The sequence below is a fragment of the Solanum stenotomum genome, chromosome 8 (assembly GCF_019186545.1).
Source record: "Solanum stenotomum isolate F172 chromosome 8, ASM1918654v1, whole genome shotgun sequence".
In the NCBI taxonomy this organism is placed as follows: Eukaryota; Viridiplantae; Streptophyta; class Magnoliopsida; order Solanales; family Solanaceae; genus Solanum; species Solanum stenotomum.
Window position 1 is genome coordinate 54,212,859 of NC_064289.1, and position 19,564 is coordinate 54,232,422.

At 35.3% G+C, this 19,564-nt stretch overlaps 2 protein-coding genes across 2 annotated transcripts in view; both read left to right on the forward strand.

Moving 5' to 3' along the window:
- The window catches only part of LOC125873949 (probable LRR receptor-like serine/threonine-protein kinase At3g47570), a 134,839-nt gene that overhangs the window by 13,456 nt on the left and 101,819 nt on the right, over positions 1-19,564 (forward strand). The window lies entirely within an intron of this gene.
- LOC125872903 (receptor kinase-like protein Xa21) lies at positions 7-647 on the forward strand. Its single transcript, XM_049553698.1, has 2 exons — positions 7-194; positions 298-647. The coding sequence occupies exons 1-2, from the start codon at positions 11-13 to the stop codon at positions 645-647; spliced, it is 534 nt and encodes a 177-aa protein (XP_049409655.1). The 5' UTR covers positions 7-10.

Sequence of the window (19,564 nt, forward strand, 5' to 3'; positions counted from 1 at the left end):
TGCATCTGCAATGGACTATCTCCACAATGGCTATTCAACGCCTGTGGTGCATTGTGACTTGAAGCCAAGCAATGTCTTGCTAGATCAAGAAATGGTTGCTCATGTAAGTGATTTTGGCATTGCAAAAATGTTAGGTGCAGGGGAGGTTTTTGTTCAGACAAGGACAATTGCAACCATTGGATATATTGCTCCAGGTATATTAAAACTTTTTAAAGTTCTCAAATCATATAAATACTCAAAACAATTCCTTCCCCTAGGTATAAGTTGATTTATGATCATTGTTGACCATGATTGCAGAGTATGGACAAGATGGAATAGTATCCACGAGTTGTGATGTTTATAGTTTTGGCATCCTAATGATGGAGACGTTCACACGAACAAGACCAAGTGATGAAATATTTACCGGAGACTATAGCATACAACGTTGGGTTAGTGATTCATTTCCGGGTGAAATTCACAAGGTGGTGGATTCTAATTTGGTGCAGCCAGGAGATGAACAAATCGATGCAAAGATGCATTGTTTGTTTTCTATCATGGAATTAGCTTTGAACTGCACTACAATGAGACCTGATGCAAGAATTAGCATGAAAGATGCTCTTTCAACACTCAAAAAGATGAGGCTCCAGCTTGTCAGTAGTCGGCACTAGGTGGAATCAGACCAGCCTACTCTTGTATGTTATTTTAGTTACCAGTTTGGTCTTGTATGTTATTTTAGTTACCAGTCTGCTCTTGTATGTTATTTTAGTTACCGGTCTGCTCTTGTATGTTGTTTTAGTTACCAGTCTGCTCTTGTATGTTATTTTAGTTACCAGTCTTCTCTTGTATGTTATTTTAGTTACCGGTCTGCTCTTGTATGTTATTTTAGTTACCGGTCTGCTCTTGTATGTTATTTTAGTTACCAATCTGCTCTTGTATGTTATTTTAGTTACCAGTCTGCTCTTGTATGTTATTCAATTTCGCGCAAGTACTTCAGTGTATTTTATCTTGGTAGTTGGAAGAAACTCATTTCTTGATATATGGAAGTTGAAAATGAGATTTAAAATGCTCAACACAATATTTATTTTTCGTATTTACATAACTTGAGAATCCTATTATCTACCAACCCGTGGACATGAAAGTAACACAGAACATGAATACTTGAGATGATACAGGGTTCATGAAAAATACTTGTGGAACTATTCATGCCTGGGTTTTGGGCAACTTCTTTGCTCCCACCAGAAGTCAGGTTCTGCTCGCTTAGACTGACTTTGGGCCCTTCAACTGTTGATCATCTTGGACTTTGACCCATTTTTCGTTTTTGTATCACTGTGTATACAGAAGTGTATATCATGTATACTTGAAGTATATTACTCAATTCTTGGCTCCCGAGACTTGTAACTTAGCTTCCCTTTCACTGAAAATGGCATCTCCTAAACACAAGAATCATTCTTTGAAACGATTTAAAGCAATAACAACCATATAAAAAAGGAACTGAAGGCCATATATTCTAATACTCGAGCTTAAATTCCATAGTAAACAGAGGTGTATACGTAAAATCACAAAAGAAAACGAGACATGATCAAGTGAATGCACATAGCACCAAGGAGCTTGACAAGAATACTTCAAACAAATGAAAATAATTCAACTTGAGGAACTCTAAATTGCACTGGATTATCACAACAACACTATCAAGCCTCCAAATATATTGTCCCGCAAATTTATTTAAAGAGAAAGGTGCAAATGGGCTAGGCATATACTCTGATATACAAATTGTCATGAACTTACGTAAATCCAATTATTTTAGGAGCTAATTACTTAAATTTATTCTAGTTTGTAATATTACACATCTCATCAGATTTTGGTGTCCCCAGATACATCCAAATACATACAAGTACATGTTTCATCCAATTTATTGAGTGGGGAAATTCCACTGGAGAGCGGAAACTTAAAAAATTATTTTTCTGGTAAGATTTCTAGTACTCTAGGGAGTCTAGATAAATTAATTAATCTTTCTCTAGCACATAATAGATTAGAGGGGCCTATTCCTGAATCATTTGGCAAAACATTGTCCATGGAATACTTGGATTTGTCCTATAACAATTTTAGTGGTGAAATTCCAAAGTCATTAGAAGCTCTTGGATATCTCAAACACGTGAATTTCTCATTCAATAAACTCAGTGGAGAAATTCCCACTGGTGGTCCCTTTGCAAATGTCACCAGTCAATCTTTCTTGTCCAATGATGCACATTGTGGTGACTCCCGATTCAATAAAATTTTAAGTCACTATCCTATTAAATTAATACAACTTAATGAAAAAATGAATTTATTTTTATGAATTTTATTTTTAGTATCAAACATAACTAGAAAAAAAATATATTAAAAAAATTATGCAGGGCGATTCTATGCGGGATGGGACGGGGCGGGTTGAAAATTAAAAGAGCTGTTATGCAAGGAGGGGAGGGGCGGATTAAAAATTTTGCGGGTTAAGCTCAACCCGCACCGCCTCCGCCCTACACCGCCCCATTGCCATCCCTAATTATGAATGAGAAACCTTGTTGGCTTAATTATGGGGGAAAATGCATAAGTACCCCCAACCTATGCCCGAAATCTCAGAGATACACTTATACTATACTAAGGTCCTATTAGCCCCCAAACTTATTTTATAAATAGTTTTCTACCCCTTTTCGGCTTACGGACACTATCTTGTGGGCCCAGCGCGTGTTGATAATTTTTTCAAGGATAGTGCCACGTAGGCCAAAAAGGGGTAGAAAATTATTTATAAAACAATTTCGAGAGGTAATAGGACCTAAGTATAGTATAAGTGTGTCTCTGGGATTTCGGACAGGGGATACTTATGCATTTTCCCTAATTATGGACAGAAGTTGCATTTTTCTTGCAATTTTCATTCTTCTACTACATGACAATACTTTACTTGCTAATATTAGCACTGATGAAGCTGCTCTTCTTGCTGCAAGTGTTGAGAATAAAGAACAATTTTCTCCAAGGAGAGATCCCTTGGGAAATCGGTGATCTTCGTTACCTGACTATCAAAGACCTGCAATTTAATAAACTTAGTGGCTCTATACCACCATCAATCTTCAACATTACTACAATGCAAATAATTGCTTTTTCGTACAACAATCTTACTAGAAATCTTCCAAAAACTATATGTGATCATCTTCGGATTACAACTCTTGCAACCTAGGAACTATTTTCAATTCCTAAAATCAACAATTAACTGATCGTCGAACCCACTTCAAGTTATTCCCAAATTGAAGTTAACACATACTTCAATATTGTTCCCTAAACACAAGCCTAGGAAAGCAATAAATTACAACTCAACTGAACTTCCTGATACACGATAAATAGACTAGAAGACTGTAAAACGTATGACTATGAAACAGGTTCTTCAAGTTGGTACTTTGAATCAGGTGCACTTAGATCGTCCGTCAAGAAGAAAAAGAGTTCTTATAGGGTTATATATCCTGTTAGAGATTGGATCACTCCTCGTGTTGGCTGTTGGATGTGTGCTGTTAAGATTGAGAAAGATACAGTGCAGTCAAGAAGATGTATCTCTGGTAAAAAGGCATGAAATAATTTCCTACTATGAACTTGAACAGGCAACAAAAGGATTCAAGTTGAATTCTGACAGATGCTCTAAAGGCACCTCGGAGCAAGTGGAGGAGGGGCATTATTCAAGATGATTAACGAAAGTTGATTTCTGCATATGCTACTTACTTTGGCCTGGGCTATGAAGAATGGTGCTACAACAACAACACAAGGAGATTGGAAGTGGAAAATGATTCATTGATGCTGGTGAAATGGATTACAAATCAATGCCATAAAACTTGAAGAAACTGTGAGAGAAATTAGAATACAATTGCACTGTTTTAAGGATTTCACATTGAAACATGGCTTCACAGAATGCAACTGGGCTGCGATTATACGTGCTAACCATAGACGGGACTGTAATTCCGTCTAATGGTTCAATAATTTTCAACAGACACCAAGAGAAGCTAAAAGAGAGATTGATATGGATAGATCGTAACTTCCCAACTCCTTTCATAGGAAAATTCATAAGAATAAAGTATCTTTGGACCGACAAATTTTAAGGGGAAATTCTTTTTGAAAATTCACCTCTTTCCCTCTTTTTAGAGAGCTTATTGGTTGTTTTGATAATATATGGAAGTCTAAAATGAGATGAAAGAAGAGAAGGTACATCTCACGAATACATGATTTTAATATATGCTAATGACTATTTTTTTCTTAAATGACATAAGTGACCAGAAAAAAAGGAGTATGAAGTTGAATTTTTTGGCACATCTCATAAAGGCAATAGAATGCCTAGTGTGCGAATTGTTGACTTGGTTTACTTTGAAATTTTCTTCACTGCTTGATTATAAATTTGTAATATATGTTCCCCAAATACAAATATTTCCCTAGAGACATATGAAGCTGCAACCCAAAATTGACTCCAGAAACTAACATCATTATATAAGTCCTCTAAGATCATTGTTTTGCATTAGAAATTCTTGTTCTTGAAGTTTTCATTCTACTCCATCACCTTAATTTGATCAATAAGTAATTATGGACGGAAGTTGCAATCTTTTCTTTGCTCTTGCAGTCTTCATTCTACTCCATCACCTTACTTCACTTGCTTTTGTTCCTAATATTAGCACAGATGAAGCTGCTCTTCTTGCACAGAAATCACACATTTCTTCTCACCCTAACAACATCTTAGCAAGAAACTGGTCTTCTTCCGGCCCTGTTTGCAGCTGGATCGGAATCACTTGCAGCTCCCGTCATCCGTCACCAACGAGTCACTGCTTTAGACATTTCTAACATGCAACTTCATGGTACCATTCCTCCACACCTTGGAAACCTCTCATTTCTTGTTTCCCTCAACATAAGTTACAACGCTTTCCATGGAGATTTGCCACTAGATTTGGCTCATTTGCAGAGGTTGAAATTGATAAGTATTACAAGTAATAACTTCACTGGAGCCATTCCCTCATTCTTAAGTTTGTTACCCAACCTACACTTCCTGTACCTCTCGAGCAACCAATTTTCAGAGGAAATTCCATCTTCCCTGTCCAATCTGACAAAACTGCAAGTGTTGAGAATACAGAACAATTTTCTCCAAGGAGAGATCCCTCGGGAAATCGGTGATCTTCGTTACCTGACTATCCTAGACATGCAAGTTAATAAACTTACTGGCTCTATACCAACATCAATCTTCAACATTACGACGTTGCAAAACATTGCTCTTACCGAAAACAATCTTACTGGAAAGCTTCCAATAACTATATGTGACCATCTTCCAAACTTGGAAGGGCTTCACCTCTCAGTAAACTACCTAAGTGGTGTTATTCCACCAAACTTAGACAAGTGCAGAAAGCTTCAAATCTTGTCATTGACTTACAATGAGTTTATTGGAACTGTTCCAAGAGAGCTATCCAATTTAACAGATCTGACAGAACTATATATTGCAGCTCTGCAATTGAAAGGTAGTATGATATTTCCTTATGGGAGATGAAATTTTCTTCCGTGTCTCTCTTCTGCCAAACTGGTACTCATATATTTCTGAAAATTGACAGGAGGGATTCCAGTGGAGCTAGGTAATCTTAAGAAACTACAACGTCTGGCATTATCCCGGAATGAACTTACTGGTTTTGTCCCTGCAAGCATTTTCAACATGTCACTACTGCAGTTCCTAGCATTGTCAGAAAACAAGCTTTCAGGTACTCTACCTTCAGATTTAGGTCGCGAAATGCCCATCCTAGAAGAACTTTATTGTGCACAAAATAATCTAAGTGGTTTTTTCTCGACTTCAATCTCAAATTCTTCGAAACATAGAATACTTGATCTCTCAATCAACAATTTCACAGGTCCAATTCCAGAATCACTTGGTAACTTAGAATACCTTGAGCATCTAAACTTCGCTGGGAATAATTTCTTCAGTGATACAACATTCAGATCCCTTACATCATTGACAAACTGTAGGAATCTAAGAGTACTCGCGTTTGGTGGTAATCAATTGGATAGTATTTTTCCTACCTCAGTAGGTAATTTCTCCAACTCATTGAAATTTTTTAAAGCACCAGCTTGTAAGCTGAAGGGCGTCATTCCAAAAGAAATTGGTAATCTTACTGGATTGGTACATATGAGTCTGCAATACAATGAGTTGACTGGAGATGTTCCAAATACTATCCAAGGAATGTTGAACCTTCAAGAATTTCACCTACAAAGCAACAAAATAGAAGGAACCATACCAGATGCTATCTGCAATTTGAAGAATCTAGGTGCATTATACTTCAGGAAATTAATTTTCAGGTTCCGTGCCACCATGCTTAGGAAACGTTACCAGTTGGAGGTATCTTTATATAGGTTACAACATGATGAATTCAATATTACCTGAAAGCTTGGGAGGCCTTCGCGATCTCTTAGAATTCAATATTTCATCCAATTTATTAAGTGGGAAAATACCCCTTGAGATTGGAAATTTAAAGGCTGCAACACTCATTGATCTGTCAAAAAATAAATTTTCTGGTAAGATTCCTAGCATTCTAGGGGGTCTAGATGAATTGATTAATCTCTCTCTGGCACATAATAGACTAGATGGGCCTATTCCAGATTCATTTGACAAACTGTTGGCATTGGAATTCTTGGATTTGTGCTATAACAATATTGGTGATGAAATTCCAAAGTCATTAGAAGCTCTTGTGTATCTCAAATACTTGAACTTCTCATTCAATAAACTTAGTGGAGAGATTCCCACTGGTGGTCCTTTTGCAAATGCCACAGGTCAATCTTTCTTATCCAATGATGCACTCTGTGGTGATTCTAAGTTTAATGTGTCACCATGTGTCATCCAATCTTCAAAGAGGAAAAAGACAATCTTGATTTTGTGCATCATTTTGGGAGTGGGTCTGTTACTTGTTGTATTAGCCCTCGCATACATATTTGTAAGATTTCAAAAGACAAAAAAGAATAAAGGTCAAGGAGATGTGTCTCCAGCAAAAGGACATGAAAGAATTTCCTATTATGAACTTGAACAGGCAACAGAAGGATTCAATGAAAGCAACTTGCTTGGTAATGGGAGTTTCAGCATGGTCTACAAAGGGATACTTAAGGATGGTACCATTTTTGCAGCAAAGGTATTCAATGTGCAGTTGGAGGGTGCATTCACAAGCTTTGACACTGAATGTGAGATACTTCGCAACCTTCGACACAGAAATCTGACCAAAGTCATAATGAGCTGCTCCAACCTTGATTTCAAGGCTTTAGTGTTGGAATACATGCCCAATGGGACACTTGATAAACGGTTATACTCTCACAACTTGTTCTTTGACTTGTTGCAGAGATTAGATATAATGATAGATGTTGCATCTGCAGTGGACTATCTCCACAATGGCTATTCAACGCATGTGGTGCATTGTGACTTGAAGCCAAGCAATGTCTTGCTAGATCAAGAAATGGTTGCTCATGTCAGTGATTTTGGCATTTCAAAATTGTTAGGTGAAGGGGAAGCTTTTGTTCAAACAAGGACAATTGCAACTATTGGATATATTGCTCCAGGTATTCAAACTTTTCAAAGTTTTCTCATATCCTTAGAGAATATATACCCAATTAATTATTGGCCATAAATATGAACTAGTACTCTTAGTTAGCATATTCAATGATAACTAGGGTGTAGGAAGCTTTTTTGACAACTATTTACCATGATTGCTGAGTATGGACAAGATGGAATAGTATCCACGAGCTGCGATGTTTACAGCTTTGGTATCTTGATGATGGAAACTTTTACAAGAATGAGACCAACTGATGAAATATTTACTGGCGACTTGAGCATACAACTTTGGGTTAGTAATTCCTTCCCAAGTGGAATTCATAAGGTGGTGGATTCTAATTTGATAGAGTCAGGGGATAAACAAATCGATGCAAAGATGCAATGTTTGTTATCAATCATGGAATTAGCTTTGAGCTGCACATTAGTGACACCTGATGCAAGAATTAGCATGGAAGATGCTCTTTTAACACTTAAAAAGATTAGGCTCCGATTTGTTGGTAGTTGCTACTAGGTGGAATATAATTGAACCGTTGTCTCTTATATGTTGTTAGATTACCTATGTTGGTTGTGTTAAGGTTTCAGCTTAGCACGAGTACTTTTATGTACTTCACAAGACAGGACTTCATTGTATCAAGAATTGTAACAAGCAACTCAATATGAATAGACTTTTGAAGATAGAGACTGTGATTCTCAATTTGTTAGTCACAATTTGTATGCTATAACAATCAAACTCAATAAGGTAAATTAGCTATGAGAAGAGAAGAAGATGAGTAAGAGAGAAAGTACCTGGAGCTTGCCAGTTGTGTTAGATGGCGGTGCAAGTGAGATGAAGAAGGCAGGGTGTTTGGGTATAAGCAATGTACTTTGAACCTTCAATAACAAGAATATGCAAACTTCCCAGGAATAGTATTTAAGTAGACTATTCTTTCATATAATTTGACCAAACATTTTCTGTAAAAGACAAGCAAGGGATTACTATTAGTTATCAAATGGAAATCGATGCCAAATACATTGGCCAGAAGGACACGAGAACTTTCTACAGGTTGTAGTGAGAAAATTTATGTCCATATCAAACGGAACACTAAGCAAAACACCTGGAAGAATTACATATTGAGATATCATACTATTTCCGTATACACTATTACTCCCAAACATATGATGCTCTTTAATATCAATAAGAACACGAGAATCGAATTCTACCTTGAGTTCTTCAAGAGTATGGAAAGCAGAGAGGTCTCATTTATCACTGTAAACAGGGTTATATGTTGGAATGATGGCATCTGAACAGACAGGATCAGTATGCACAACAGAAGAATGCATACAAACATCCTTTCAGACATTTTATCAAACATGTATGAAGCAACTCCTAGCTTCTTTCCCTTCCATTTCTTTTTCATTACTGCATTTCTAGAGATTCGTCTACCAACCAAATTAAAACAATTTAAAGTTAACGCATTAGCGAGCAAGTTGGTGTATTCAAAACTTAATGTACATCCTTCAACTAATTTATTGAACAAAAATCATCCTTAACGTCAAAACTTAGCAAGTTTCGTCCTTCGTGAAATTTGTTATTCAACTATTAAAAATGGATCCTTTACATAACATAATCCATTAAAAATTTGGCATATTTATGTCATTGCTATAACAAAAAAAAAACACTCATTTATATCATTATTTCTTTAATGATGATTTTGTAAAACTAACTTTGCCATGTGGCCTCTTGTTAGAGGTCCACGTCACCAAATTAAAACCACTAAAATGGAGTTTGGGAAGGATAAAGTTTATGCAAATCTTGTCAACTGTCACTATCTTATGGAGATAGAGAGGTTATTTTCAAAACACCCTCGGCTCAAGTGCAACAAATTCAAGTATAAAAAAGAAGAAAACAACATAGAAAACATAGCAATTAACAAGAGAGCAGTACAATACCTACAAAAAGAAATAACAAGAACAACAAAATAGTTGGATTTGATGCAACTTGATGCTATTGTATGCGTTGATACAAATCAAATGTATCAATTATATTTGTGGTACAACAAATAAAACATGTATACATACATCCCCTCTCTTTCTCATTTCTCCCAAATATCGCAAGTCACTTTACTCCCTCTCTCAATCCCGTTTGTCTCTCTCATTCATCTAACATGTAGCTATGAATCGTAATTAAGTAAACTATATCTATGAATCACTCATTAAGCCCAAACTATAGCCATTTTTTAAAGTTTCTCAAATTTAATTATGTTCGGCGGCTCAACTCGGTTAAAGCTCGATTAAAGCTTGTCTAGGTCAAGCTCAAACTTGGTTAAACATAGCTTGGTTAAATTCGATTGGCTCGCTTTATTGTATAATGATTGTTTTAAAATTTAAATTCATCCAGTAAGCTCAACTAAGTTAGAGCAATATGTCAATTTAATAATATTGACTATTAGAACAGACAGATAAGAGCACATAGCATCACTTACTGGGATCGTCGAACGGATAGCAGCATCGCATTGAGAATTGACTCGTCGGATTAACCACTTAGACGGAGAGTTCCCCATATTCCATTTCATTGGCAGCTGAAATAGATCTAAACGGATGATTCTCTTTTTATCTATCTTAAGGCTGCTACCGATTCCTTATTTGTTATTGTCACGACCTGGGAGCACCCCCAAGTCGTAACAAGGCGTACTCGACCCCGAAGGGGTCTTATACAAGCCACATAGTCATTCATTGCATTCAATAATGAAAATAGTGCGGAATAATAAAAAAAAACTTATTTACATCCACACATTTAAACTTCTTAAAACAACTTTAAAAACACACAACGGAAGTCTAAGTCTCACATGGCCATCTTAGACACAGTCGCAAAACATAAGTAGGGACACGGCCCTTTACAATCAAAAGAATTCTATTACATTAACAAAAGAACTTAAAAGTCTTGTCCTCGAATCCATGAGGACATACCAAGTCTNACTTAGAAACATGAAATCCCTCAACATTCAATAGATTTCAACTCAAAACCCCAACCGGAAACAAGTCCCAAACCATCAAGAATCTCAACATCACAACCAACAACAATACCAACAATAATTTCAACAACTAACAACTTTAACAACTCTAACAACTTCAACCACAACAACTCACAACTTCAACAAACACAATCCATGTTTTCTCGAAAATAAAACGAGTTTGGCATGTGGGGGAAAGGATCACCCAACACTAAAAGCTCACATACCTTGGTAGGGATCACCCCCGACGAAAATCCACGATGATCTCCTTGCTTGATCTACTCTTCTTCTCTTCTTCTCTTCTTCTTCTCTTCTTCTTCTCTCAAAACCCTCACTCTCACTTCTTTTAAAATGGTAAAACTGATCAAAATGATCAGCCTAACACATTTATATAACCAAAATAAAAGGCTAGGGAAAAGACCAAAATGCCCTTAATGATTCCCGGACGGATTCCTTGTCAACTGCCCAACTTTCAAAGGTCATAACTCGCTCATACGGACTCGGAATTGAGCAAACTCGGTGGCGTTAGAAAGATCCTTCCACGAACTTTGCAACCATAACTGGAATTCCACCTAACTCATCCTGAGCTAGAATTTATGGCTGTTCAAAGTTGGCCAAAAATTCACATTTTCCATACTTAGCCAAAATTTCCAAAACTTTAAAATTCTTTCCAAAAATGAAAATTTCCAATCCTAAGCCTCTTCAAAGCTATTTCAAATTGTCGGATGTTACATCTTTCCTCGATCAGGTCCCTTGTTAAATCCAGAAGTTTGTTAAATCAACAAAACTTCAAATAACAATTTCCCCTTTTTTGAAAGGGAAAACTTGAAGGTTGCAACACACATTGATCTGTCAAAAAATTATATATTTTTCTGGTATGATTACTAGTACTCTAGGGGATCTAGAGTTACATAGTTTTTTTCATTCCATTTTTTCGTCTTCATATTGAGATGTTTTGTTTTTGTATGAACTAATTGTTCTAAATAAGTTAGAGTGGTATAGACGGATTAAATTCATCAAATGATAACATAAAGTATTTGTTGGAATGTGTGCGTCCACGACTATCAATGGGACCAGGTCCTCAACACAGTTACACTAACAACACAGTTACACTAACAGACAGTAAAATAAATACTGAAAGTAAAGATTGCACAAGTGTTTTACGTGGAAACCTCCTTGCTCAAGGGAGTAAAACCCCACGACCTGGCCTGCCAGGACTTTTCAAACTGCTTTCACTAATCTTCTCCAAGCAAAAGTAAAAGTCAGTTTACAAAAGAAGATTAGCTTGTTAATCTCCACACTAAGCAATACCTCATATCACTTAGTTGAGTCAGAGCAGATACCACACTGCCCACTATACTAATCCTAACTGATTAATATAGACTTTGCTAAGCGGATACCACACCGCCCACTAAATCAACTAGCTCCTAGATGACTTAGACTTTGACCGAGCAGATACTACTCACTAAATCGGCTAACTCTAACCGACTTAGACCTTTCCACACAGAAACAAATATCTGAATCCTTTATAGACTAGGAACTGATTTACAATATATGCATGGAAGTATAACTCCTAAGACACACTCGGATGCTTGCAGCTTGATCAGGTCCTTGTTGTGCTTGCTGGAGAATACTTCACCAAAATGGTCTTTGCTTGTATACTTGATAAGTTTCAAAATGAAAAAATCTATAAAATGATAGACATAAACTCAAACTCAACAAAGATGCTTCAGCCCTTTATCAGATCCTTTTGTTGAGTGTAAGTATCGTTCTACCTTGAAGATGGCTTTTTCCTTTTAAGCTTGTGAGTTTTTGTTTGCCAAAATCTTGAGTTTATGTTTTGTTGGAAGAGACTATATTAAAAAGAACACAAACTCCTTGGGACCGCTCATTGGCTGAGAGCCTGCTGTTTAGAAAAGTTGTGCACCTACCACATCAGAAGTGGCAGCTTTTCTGACAGCTGTCTTGTCGTCCTTTCACATTGCAGTCTTGCAGGGACCAGGTCCCTTGCAAACTTCATCTTAGTAAGTTCTTGAGAATACGTGTTGGCTCTCTCCTTTTGAATGAATGAATTAGTTTGTTGTTTTTCCTTGGATATATTTAGACATGAAAAGTTATTATCCAATGAACAAGCAACCTCGTTGCTTCTGATTGGTGGAGTACTCTGCATCTTCACCAACCTTCTGACGCAGACAGTTTTCCAGCTGTACAACACTTTGACCACTGGACGAGTATTCATACTCTGCAGAGGACCAGGTCCCTACACTTGTGAGGAGATCATCAAAACATCAAGGAACATAAGAACTTATCAGTATTGTTACTTTTGTTACACAACAATAGAAGAATGAAAAATAAGAATTTATTATGGATTAATAAACTCACCTCAATAACCATCAAATCAATCTGCCTGCCACAAGGTATTATCTAGTAGTTCAGAGTTTTCATTGGCAGCCATCAGAGGTGTATGTATGAGCTCAAAATTATTGCATAAACAATATATTTTATGGTAGGTAAACAACAATTATTGTTTTATTAGCACTAATAATTGTTATCACTTGATTTGTATTGGCTAATTGACTGATCATAATATAAACTGTGTATTATTAACAATGGTAGGTGAACATTAAACAACAATTATTGGTTTACTAATAAATAATGGTTGCCTGAGTTTGATTCCTATTGGCCAATGCAAAGTACCTCTGATGGCTGTTGTGCCGTAATTTTACTAATCTTTAGAAAAATCACTTTTTTTTGAAATGTTCTAAGTATAAAACAATTTGAGAAAAATACTTAAAAAAGAGTCGCCACTTAATTTTTTAAAAGAAATCAAGAAAACTTATAATTTTCAAAGATTTAAACAGAAAAAATCATTTGAAAATCCCAAAAAGGGTTCGGGGTTCAATTTACACCTTGAGAAGGGTTTAAGCATTCAAAGTGTCCGCTAACATTCGGTTGACCTGCGACTTGACTAAAATATATTTGACTATTTTTTAGAAAAAATAATGATTTAACATAAAAAAATAATAACTTATAATATGTTCGATTAAGAAAATAATTAAATAAATGACGCATTTTTATTTTTTATTTTATTTATTTATTTTTAGAGAAAGGAACCCAAAAATGAAACATTTGAATTAAATTGCATGTGAATAGAATTTTGACACAACTAGATTAATTAGGATTTACTTGACTCATTTTTAAAAATAATGATTTAAACTCAATTGGTAAATTTAAGCATGAAAACCATTTTTTAATTAATTGACTAACCTTTTTGAGAAGATGACTAAGTATGTATTATTATTTTTTATTAATTGAAAAGGTTTTGACTAACATTTTTAAAGTTTATTTGAGAAAAACACTTCAACTTAAAAACAATTTTAAAATGAATAAAATGATTAAGTGAAGAGGCGTTAAAAGATATATTTTAAGAACAAAAGGTTTAACTTAATTAGAAAGTATAATTTGATCAACATATTTGATTAATAAAAATATATATATATATATATATATATTAAAAGTTAACCAACACAAAGAAAATAACTTATCTTTTAGGGAGTCTAATTAGGTTAATTAATAATTCTAAAGTTAGAGTTAAATAAAAACATTTAATAACTAATCACAATTAAATAATTTAAGAGTAAAGGAGAGATTAAATTTGGGCTCTTCTTGGGCCTGCTGCAATTTTTGGGGGTTTAATTCTAAACTCGTTTATGCATATACACCAATTGTATATCGGTGTATATCGATAGTTTCTTAGCCCTTTTTCCTGTATATCAACCCATGTATCGACTGTATACAGTTTGCTTTTGACGCCTCCAACCTGTATCTTCATTTTTGGCCACACATTTGTTATACTGAACCTGTATATCAGTGTATAATGCTGTATACAGCCCACTTTTCAGACTTTCCAAGATCTGCAATTTTAGCTTCCAACCCTGTTTGCTACTTTCAATCTGTCCATCATCTTCTCTACTTGACTCGAGAGGAGGGAAAAGAGTCCACAATGGACTCGGTGGGAATTCACATACAACAATGGAAAAGGAGGAAATATATTAGTGTAGGTTCAAATGACGTGAGAAAAAGAACATATTTAAAATTCCAATATGATCAACATGCACCAAAATAAATTGTGCTAAGCAGGGGATCTAGATGACTTTGGTGGAATAAACCCAAACCGAGGGAGAATTAACTCCACCATACAACACATGCTCATCTAAATGCACCTTCCAAACAACAAAAAATATGCTAAAATTTAATTCATGAATCATGTGGTTTAGACTTGAATTAAGCCAAAAATGATCAACAAAGGGGAAATACACTCTATCAACAATAAATAACAGAAAGCAAATATGCAAGGATGTGCACCCCAAAGTTGGGATCGATGTCATCGAGTTCAAATAATAGCGTATGATAGTATAAGAAGGCTGAATCTTAAGAAACAAGTCATGGCAAACAAGCAATAATTGAACTTTAAGAGAAAATAAAGTGGCATAAATAAAAGATTTTTTTTTTCAATGCACAGTAAACTGCAAATGATTGAATATTATGCTTTTTACAATAAAAGGGGATTAACAACATGCCTCCTATAGTAAAACAAATATATTTCATGGAATGAATAAATTAGCAAATAATGCTAACAACTTGGGAAGAGACAAGAACTAGAAGTAAACCAAAAGTTAGAAAGAAACAGCACCTCCACATTTATACGAACTCCACTGTAAATGGCGAACAATTCTTGGTAAAAAAAAATTCGGTAAAATAAAGGCCAATACTTGATTCAAACATATCATATTAGATAGCGAGATAACAAAAACTCCATGAGGTAAAAAAAAAAAAAAGACAGCCCAAAAATCATTAAGTCGTGACTCGCTTAGGTTCAAATATTGAAATTTCAATATTAATATGATTCATGGTGAAAATGGTGGAGATATGTAAAAAAAAAAAACCTAGTTAGAATGGCAGAAAAATAGAGCAATAAACAGACACAAAATGAACACTCCAGCGGCCTGAAAGAATGAATTTATCGACTCAATCTTAACTTGGTCAAACTAAGCCAAACTCGAAATAAATTAACTCAACAACTAATATAAGGACTATGCTACTTAGTTGAGCATAAATAGAACTAACACCATAAGAAAAGGCGGTGAACTACTCAGCTCACACTATTTATACTAGCTAAAATAAATGAAAATAAACCCACACATCAGACTACGAAAATTAGCATTCTGAACTCAAAAAAATCACAACTGAGCTAACTCATGGTTAACCGATGAGATCACTCAATGAAATGAGAAGAAACTAACATTAAGTAAATAATCTCACCTTCAAAAGAGGTCATCAAATTTCATGCAACAAAAAAAAAAAGAAATCGAAATAAATAAACTAAGCGAGTGATCAAACCATCTACATTACTAATTTACAGCCAACATTCAATCATAATGCGCCCCAAATCATAACATTTGAACACTTAATCAAGAATCAAGTAATCAACACATTAAGAATAAAGAGACATGGGCTGAAATTAGATGTTACCTTTTGAGGGGCAGAGAACTGGAAACGGTGAGCTTTGAATAACAACTAGCTTTCACCACCACACGACACTTTGAGGAATCCAGCAAACCACGAATAAGGCAAAAAAAAAAAATTAAGAAATTATATTTTTAGGTGTATCTTTTATGTAATTTCCTGTAGCTTTGCAAAACTCTTTCTCGGTAGATCCTTGCCTTGAAAATTCAACTTCCAAAAAACTCCCCTTGATCACTGAGGGTAGAGGGTTATTTATAGGGGAAGATGGGGTGATTTAGGGGGGAAATCCATTGGATTTTTTCAAGAGAAAATTTGAATTTTTCTTTGCTCCTTTTCGAGATCAACGGTAAAAGGCATGGGGAGTCCTTCTCTGCTCTGAGACTCCGCGAAAAGGGGACAATTGGATGTGAGGATGACAGGCGTATGGGCGGACATTGTTGCGCCGAGATTTGCCGCTGGATTTCCGGGTTTGCCGGGATTTTCACGTGAAGAAGACGATATTGGGGCAGTGAGGTCGTGTACTGTATGTTGTTGGGCACTTGGAATTGTTGTTTGGATATGTTGTATGTATTGTGTGGAATGGGTATTGTACGTATGAGCTGATGGGTTTTTGGGTTGGTTCTTTAGGGAATTAGGAATGGGAATGGGCCTGGGAATTAAGAGTGGGGTTGGCCTGAAGGAATTGAGGTTTGGGCTGCTGGGTTGGAGAGTGTTGGGCTAAAAAATGGCCCAAACCTAGTCTTATCAAGAAAAATTTTATAAGATGGGTGAAGGATAGGGTCAATGAATTTTAAAGAATTAGCCAAATTGAGTCAATTAGTAGATTTGATTAAAACTTAAATAAGACGAATTAATATTAATTAATTAACGAGCTCCTTAATTTTAACGAAATAAGATAATTAACTTAATTATAATTTAATTACTCAAAATTATAACCATAGTTTAACCAAACTAGACTAATAAAATATTTAACTAAAAATTGTATTGATGATTTTCAAATATTTATAAAATAACGTGATTGTAGAAATATACGTATTCATTATTTAAAATTATTACAAAAAGACAAAATTACTTTTAAAAATAACTTGCAAGTATTTTGAATTTCATAAGACTCATTAATTCAAAATTACAACCAACACTAATAAAATATTTAAAATAAAAAATCTTTTTGAGATGATTTTTGAATGTTCATAAAATAAATTAATTATATACATAATTATGTAAAACATATATATCATCTAAAAATTATAAAAAGTGAAAAAACTATTTAAAAATAACTTGCCAACTATATTATTATTTTTTTGGAAATTTTTATAAAACTAATTATTTTAAATCGTTTGAAATTGGAGAAGCTCGAAATGATTAATTATTATTGGGGAGGGTCAAAATTGGGTGTCAACAATGGCCTTGTTATATTATTATTATTTTGGTTTTTTTATTACCTTTGGACCAAGATATAACTTTTACAACTTGTGGGGGGGGGGGGGGGGNGGGGGGGGGGGGGTTAAGTGGACCGCAGTGGTGGATTCAAAATTTCAATTAAGGAGGTTCGAAAAAAAAAGAGTAGTGCCTACGATTTGGACTTGGAACCTCAAGGTGAGTTTTGAACCTCTCAACCACTAAGCCAACTTCTAATCTTACATTTAGAAGGTTCAAATCAATATATAGACTTAAAAATTCTTAAAAATACCTTAAGGGGTCTTTTGCTGTGAGGGATAAAAATAAATAGTGATGGGATAAAATTTTTGTATCTTGTTTGGTTGTGATGTTTGGGATAACTTATCCCACCATTTATATCATAGTGATGAGATAAGTTATCCCAAGACAGCTAACCCCGAGATAACTAATCCTGGGATAACTTGTTCCCAACCAAACGACCCCTAAATATACAACATAATTTTTTGCCCAGGGGGTTCGAGCTAATTAGCACTTATCCTAATCTCAATGAGTCATTCACATTTCCTAGGTTTCCAGGATCCTCTAAACATGTATAACTTTTCTCTAACTACTTTTTTTACCTGTTAGGATACAAGCTCCATTGCTCCAATACTTTTGTTTAATCATCTAAGGCTTGTTCAAGTGGTTGAGCACCTCCACCATCAACCGGTAGGTTGAAGGTTCGAGTCACACTGGAAGGTAAGAGAAAATATTATTGATCCTCCCAGAGGGTTGGTGTATAGATAATTTGGAAATGATAAGATAATGACCTAAGAATACCTGAAGGGGCTATTACAAAAATCATGTTGGTCATTACCACAACAGTTGGTCTATGACACAACAAACGATATATTTTTAAGTAAGTTTATTATTTTATCACTTAGTCATCGGACCAATCGAACTAGTGTTGAATATAGGAAGAGACCTGGTCACAGTTCAAAAACTAAATAAAAACAGAACATTGGTATTCAATGAATTTGATATCATTAAATAGATCTTGTAAGATATCATTACAATTTCTGTCTGTTATAGTTATGGGCAGAAATTGCATTCTTCTGTTTGCTCTTGCAGTTTTCATTCTACTCCATCACCATACTTCACTTACTTTTGTTCCTAATATTAGCACCGATGAAGCTGCTCTTCTTGCACTGAAATCACACATTTCTTCTCACCCTAACAAGAAACTGGTCTTCTTCCATCCCTGTTTGCAGCTGGATCGGAATCACTTGCAGCTCCCGTCACCAACGAGTCACTGCTTTAGACATTTCTAGCATGAAACTTCATGGTACCATTCCTCCACACCTTGGAAACCTCTCATTTCTTGTTTCCCTCAACATAAGTTACAACACTTTCCATGAGATTTGCCACTAGATTTGGCTCATTTGCAGAGGTTGAAATTGGTAAGTATCACAAGTAATAACTTCACTGGAGCCATTCCCTCATTCTTAAGTTTGTTACCCAACCTACACTTCCTGTACCTCTCGAGCAACCAATTTTCAGAGGAAATTCCATCTTCCCTGTCCAATCTGACAAAACTGCAAGTGTTGAGAATACAGAACAATTTTCTCCAAGGAGAGATCCCTCGGGAAATTGGTGATCTTCGTTACCTGACTATCCTAGACCTGCAAGTTAATAAACTTACTGGCTCTATACCAACATCAATCTTCAACATTACGACGTTGCAAAACGTTGCTCTTACCGAAAACAATCTTACTGGAAACCTTCCAATAACTATATGTGACCATCTTCCAAACTTGGAAGGGCTTCACCTCTCAGTAAACTACCTAATTGGCGTTATTCCAATAAACTTAGACAAGTGCAGAAAGCTTCAAATCTTGTCATAGACTTGCAATGAATTTATTGGAACTGTTCCAAGAGAGCTATCCAATTTAACAGATCTAACAGAACAATATATTGCAGCTCTGCAATTGAAAGGTAGTATGATATTTCCTTACGGGAGATGAAATTTTCTTCCGTGTCTCTCTTCTGCCAAACTGGTACTCATATATTTCTGAAAATTGACATGAGGGATTCCAGTGGAGCTAGGTAATCTTAAGAAACT